This window comes from Lipotes vexillifer, unplaced genomic scaffold, assembly GCF_000442215.2.
Source record: "Lipotes vexillifer unplaced genomic scaffold, Lipotes_vexillifer_v1.1 scaffold1103, whole genome shotgun sequence".
Lineage (NCBI taxonomy): Eukaryota > Metazoa > Chordata > Mammalia > Artiodactyla > Lipotidae > Lipotes > Lipotes vexillifer.
Genome location: NW_006775759.1, coordinates 451,269 through 456,653, shown reverse-complemented (window position 1 = coordinate 456,653; position 5,385 = coordinate 451,269). Strand labels below are relative to the sequence as shown.

Here is a 5,385-nt window from a genome sequence, read left to right as displayed (position 1 = left end):
ATCTAGGACATGAACCGTATAATTCCAAGAGAGGCATTACAAGATGAGCTATGACTCAGGGAACAACATGAAACCCAGAAGACAGCGATGGAAGAGAACGTCCAGGGTCAAGTTTTTAGGAAAGGGAAATTGGAGCAGAGCTAGGAAACATAGTGTCAGTGTTAAAGCAGCATTTCTTGGGCTAGGTTAGTAGGGAGTAGAACTTCATTTTAAACCACAATATATGGAGATTGAGTAGGAAACTTTCTCTCTTGTCAGTACTAGTCTCGGAAAAGGCAGGAATAGCCTACAAAAAGGTAACAGTTTGTCCTAATTTTAGGGAATTTGGAAGGTTGGTGAGTGGGGACTTGATTAACAACACTGAAAAATCAAAGTTTTAAAAGCACATTTTTTTCCCTTTATAAAACCATTCAATTGCCCAAATCAAGTCATAATTGCCTGTTTCAATGCACTGCAGGTCAGACTTCTCTCTTCAAATTTTCAGCTTAGGCTCTTTAAATTTCTGTGCGGAAATGAAGTTCAGTTTCAGACATTTCCTTCTTATAAATGGCATCAAATTTCTCATTTTGGGCGACAGTGAAGTAATTCTTCCAGTCACCTGCAATCCCTAAAAATTACAAATAAGAAAACATATGAATGAATAAAATATTTTCATTATGAAGGAAAAGCTAATGTATACCAAAATAAAAGATTTGTAATCCCAGTAGTGGGATTGCTGGGTCGTATGGTAGTTCTATTTTTAGTTTTTTAAGGAATCTCCATACTGTTCTCCATAGTGGCTGTATCAATTTACATTCCCACCAAGTACAAGAGGGTTCCCTTTTCTCCACACCATCTCCAGAATTTATTGTTTGTATATTTTTTGATGATGGCCATTCTGACTGGTGATACCTCATTGTAGTTTTGATTTTCATTTCTCTAATGATTAGTGATGTTGAGCATCCTTTCATGTCTTTGTTGGAAATCTGTATATCTTCTTTTGGAGAAATGTCTAGTTAGGTCTTCTGCCCATTTTTGGATTGGGTTGTTGGTTCTTTTGATATTGAGCTGCTTGTAAATTTTGGAGATTAGTCCTTTGTCAGTTGCTTTGTTTGAAAATATTTTCTCTCATTCTGAGGGTTGTCCTTTCGTCTTGTTTATGGTTTCCTTTGCTGTGCAAAAGCTTTGAAGTTTCATTAAACCCCATTTGTTTATTTTTGTTTTATTTCTATTTCTCTAGAAGGTAGGTCAATAAGGATCTTGCTGTGATTTATGTCATAGAGTGTTCTGCCTATGTTTTCCTCTAAGAGTTTTATAGTGTCTGGCCTTACATTTAGGTCTTTAATCCATTTTGAATTTATTTTGTGTATGGTGTTAGGAAGTGTTCTAATTTCATTCTTTTACATGTAGCTGTCCAGTTTTCCCAACACCTCTTATTGAAGAGGCTGTCTTTTCTCCATTGTATATTCTTGCCTCCTTTATCAAAAATAAGGTGCAGAGTTTGACTTTTAAAAATACACAAGAAGGGTTAATTTTCTTTTCTAAATTTATGGGATGTACAATAGTTTCCTAAAAGAGATTCTTTTAGTGTTTCTAATTGTCCTAGGTCATGGGGTTAACACTGGTCACTGGATCAATGATCAGGGAGTATTCTATTTCATAAGTTACTTTTGGAAACTGTACAAAGACCTAGTCATGAGCACAATCAAACCATGAAACAGAAAGCTGATAAGTATCATTTCACAAAAATAATAAATGAGGATGTTATGATATTTGGATGATATTTGTGTTTCCTGAATTCACTAGACATATCTTATTTTAATTTTAGAGGAGAAGAATAGCATTAAAATCAAACACATAAATCCCTGAACCATTTTTACAAAGATGAAACTGTTGGGATATAAATTTACATTTAATCTTTAATACTGGATGCTTAAAAATATATATTTGAAAAATTAATAAATTTTTAATGTACTGCTAATGTGTTTGGAGGAAAACATTAATTTTGCCAATTTATTTAATATTAAATATAATTGTGTTGAATTTCAAGCCTTATTAACCCATGATTGCTTCATGAAGATTTAAAACCCTTTTAGTGAAAAACATCCCCATAGACAAGGTTGTTTCCCTGGTTATTTTACTTTATTCTGTTTTCACCAAATGATAATAGTTCTTTGGAATGTATGTGAGGGTAGTGCATATCTGGGATAGTACACCTCTAAAGATGTCACTGAAAAGAGAAAGTGCATATTTAAACAATAAAGAGTCATATATAAAATAGTATAATAATCTTCTGAGTACAAATACTATATACACAAACACATTTGCTTCACAAGAGTGAGGGAAGTATAAAAATTTTTTTGATAAAATAAATTCTTGCCAAATCTCAGGGTTTTCTGTTTTGTTGCTGTTTGGGACATAGGCATAAACATTGGACATTATCTATCCTCTCCCTAACATCGTTACTATTGTGTGACTAAATTTTGACCTTGATTTATCCAGCATGGACTCCTTCAAGACTGAAGGCCAAACTATGCTTGGCCCTTTGTTCATTCTTCACTTTTGAGCCCTTTTCAATATTCATTACATGCATGCCTCTTATATTATGAGGTTCTTGAGGTAGATGTACATGTCATTTATATTCTAGAGAATATGAGCTGCATATAGGTGTTCATGAAGAGCTTTTCATAAATATTAACTAATGAATAAAGGGTATTCTTTAAGTGTTATTGAATGCATGAATGAATAAATGAATAGATGAATCTTGAACTCTTAGATTAGAACATATTAGACTAATATGACTTGCTACTTTTGTGTATATCATTTTTGGTCAGAAAAAAATATAGTAAATGCTTATATATCTTTTACCAAAATCCTCCCCCAAAACTTGTGCTATAGGTGTTATTCCTTTCTTCATTTTGTCAGTGATGTAAATGAAACATTGGCAGATTTATTAATATATGCAAACTCAAAGGTTCAGTGAGTGGCATAGCCTGGATAAATCCCAGAGCAATCTGACCACAAAGGTTATGTTCTTCACTACTCCCAGAGGGGATGTAAAGACTATCTCTCTCATATACCCTTTTCCTTTGAAGTTGGCGAAAGCATGGAATCCAGATACTGAGCTTATCTCATCTATCTTTATACCCTAATGAGATATCATTGGATCGTATCAATTTTCATATGACTGGGGATAAAATTCTCCTGGAAGTTACATTCAATGATCGGGCATAATGAAAATTTGCCTTGTTTAATTAAAGAGGTTTTTGTCTCTGTTTCTTCCACAAGAAAAACATGTGTGTGTGTTGTGTGTTTGTTGTGCATGTATCAGTCTTTTGTTCAAACTTTTAATGCACCATTTACAATGAAAAATTTGCCTTGCCCTCTTATACCACAGATTATTTTTTAAGTGCGGTGTTTTTGAAAATTAAAAGAAAAACATAATTTAGTGTTTTTAGTATAGGACTACACTAAAGTACAGAGAAAACTGTGTTAGAAATATCTGTAACAATGTAACTCTTTCAAAATTGAGGGTTTTGATCCACATGTTCATATGCACAATATATTCCTAGGGTTATGTTTACTTCCCGGCACACCAACTGAAATTTTATCTTTTTCTCTCCAATCCAGTAAAGGACATTGAAAAGAAAGGTGGCAAGACTAGGTGGATAACTTCTCAAATTTTAGTTAATAATTTGTTAAATGCATTATTTTTATCATTAATAACACATTTTTGACACAAGCCATATACAATAAACCATAATATATAGTATTTGCCTTAATGGAAATAGAGCTGTATTTTGACAGTGAATGTCATATTTCTCTATTGTCATTTTCTTAAGTTAATTTTAGATTCCATGTTTTCCTATAATTCAGACAGTATTTTTAGGGAGCAAAAACTTCCCATATGGTAAAAAAATGTCGTTAGTCTTGGTGAATCCTTAACAAAATGACCACTGCTTTCTAAATGATAAGGGGTCTTTAAAGAAGATGGTACTGTATTGAGTGACATTAGTTTACTACTAGGGAGGAAAAGGAGGGCTATGACAATTTAAACAAAGATTTAAGATTTAGTAATAAAAAATTTAGAATGACTCACATCAGAATTGACAAAACCACTCCCTTTTAGCAGGGTAGTAAATAGAAGGAGAAATATGTATCAAGTACTCAAGGTATTTTAATAACGTGTTTACATGCATTATTTCCTTTAATAATTTATAATCTAATTCAGCAACTTTTGTGGTAGGTATTTTTAGTGTCCTTATTTTACAGATGAAGAAATTGATGCCAAAATTGGCTAAGTAACTTGGTAGAGATCACAAAGCTAATCCTCACTTCAGAGTAATTCATAAGAAATCAAAAAGGAAAATTAAACTCAGCAAAATATTAACCTTTTCGCATAAAAGAGGATTTACTGTGATCCATCACTGTACTTGGTAGATGTGTATAATTCACCAGAGGGTTGTCCTTCATCATTTCAAAGGAGGTATGATGGATAATCTTGTCCAAGATCTCATCATTCAGGTTCTTCTCTAGAAATCTAACAATCTTCTTGATTTCTTTCTTTGGATTCTATCAGTGGGTAAAGAGACATATGCTAGAAAATGGTACACAATAACTCATTAACATAATGTGAAAAAAATAATAAAAATGAAAAAATCAATAATTTATGTTTAGTAAAAGTAGAATGGAATATTTTGTTTGTTCTAAATCTTATATTTTTAGTTTTCATTCAACGTACAATAAGAATAAATCTTGGCCTAAATATTAACAGTATTTAGAGAAAAAGATTATAGCAACGATTTTAGGCTCAATTTGTAATCAGATTTGAAATGTAAATGTTTTAGGGACCTAGTATCTTTATTTTTCTGTTATTCATCAAAATTGCTTTCTTATTCTTAATAATAATATTTAAACACAAAAATAATAAATTCAGGGAAAACCAGGTATTTTTTAAAGTGTAAATACTGATGAAATCTTGCTTGGATGTAAATTATTAAAAATAAACTCCAATGAAGCTGCAAAGATATCAAGACCTAAATTATTCATTGGTCTTTGAGAATAAGAAGAAAAAAATCTGAGAGACAAATCATTATTTTCAGATTCTAATGACATAAATTTAATATTTATAACTTTTTAGGAAGCTAAGTTAAAATCTACATAGATATATCTAGAAAGATTTTGAGGGAGTAACATCTAAGCTGAGTTTAGAAAGATGAGTCAGAGTTTATCAAGATGCAGTCTCCTCAGTGGTTGGAGAGTGAATTCCCAGCAGAGAAAATAGTTAAAACTCTTGGAGATATAGGTTCTCACAGTGTGTTCAAGGGAGGAAAAAAACAAAGTGGTTGCAGTTAGAGCTGAGTTGTTTATAGGAGTGGGAGAGGCTATGAATCAAGAAAGATGAAT

At 32.0% G+C, this 5,385-nt stretch overlaps 1 protein-coding gene across 1 annotated transcript in view; it reads right to left on the bottom strand.

Moving 5' to 3' along the window:
• Window positions 1-401: 401 nt before the first annotated feature.
• SULT1B1 (sulfotransferase family 1B member 1) overlaps window positions 402-5,385 on the bottom strand; it is a 13,220-nt gene continuing 8,236 nt past the window's right edge. Inside the window, exons 6-7 of the mRNA XM_007450174.1 lie at window positions 4,371-4,551; window positions 402-607 (exon numbers count right to left, since the gene is read on the bottom strand). Coding sequence (XP_007450236.1) covers window positions 495-607; window positions 4,371-4,551 — 294 coding nt within the window. The 3' untranslated portion in view covers window positions 402-494. The remainder of the gene's footprint in view (window positions 608-4,370; window positions 4,552-5,385) is intronic.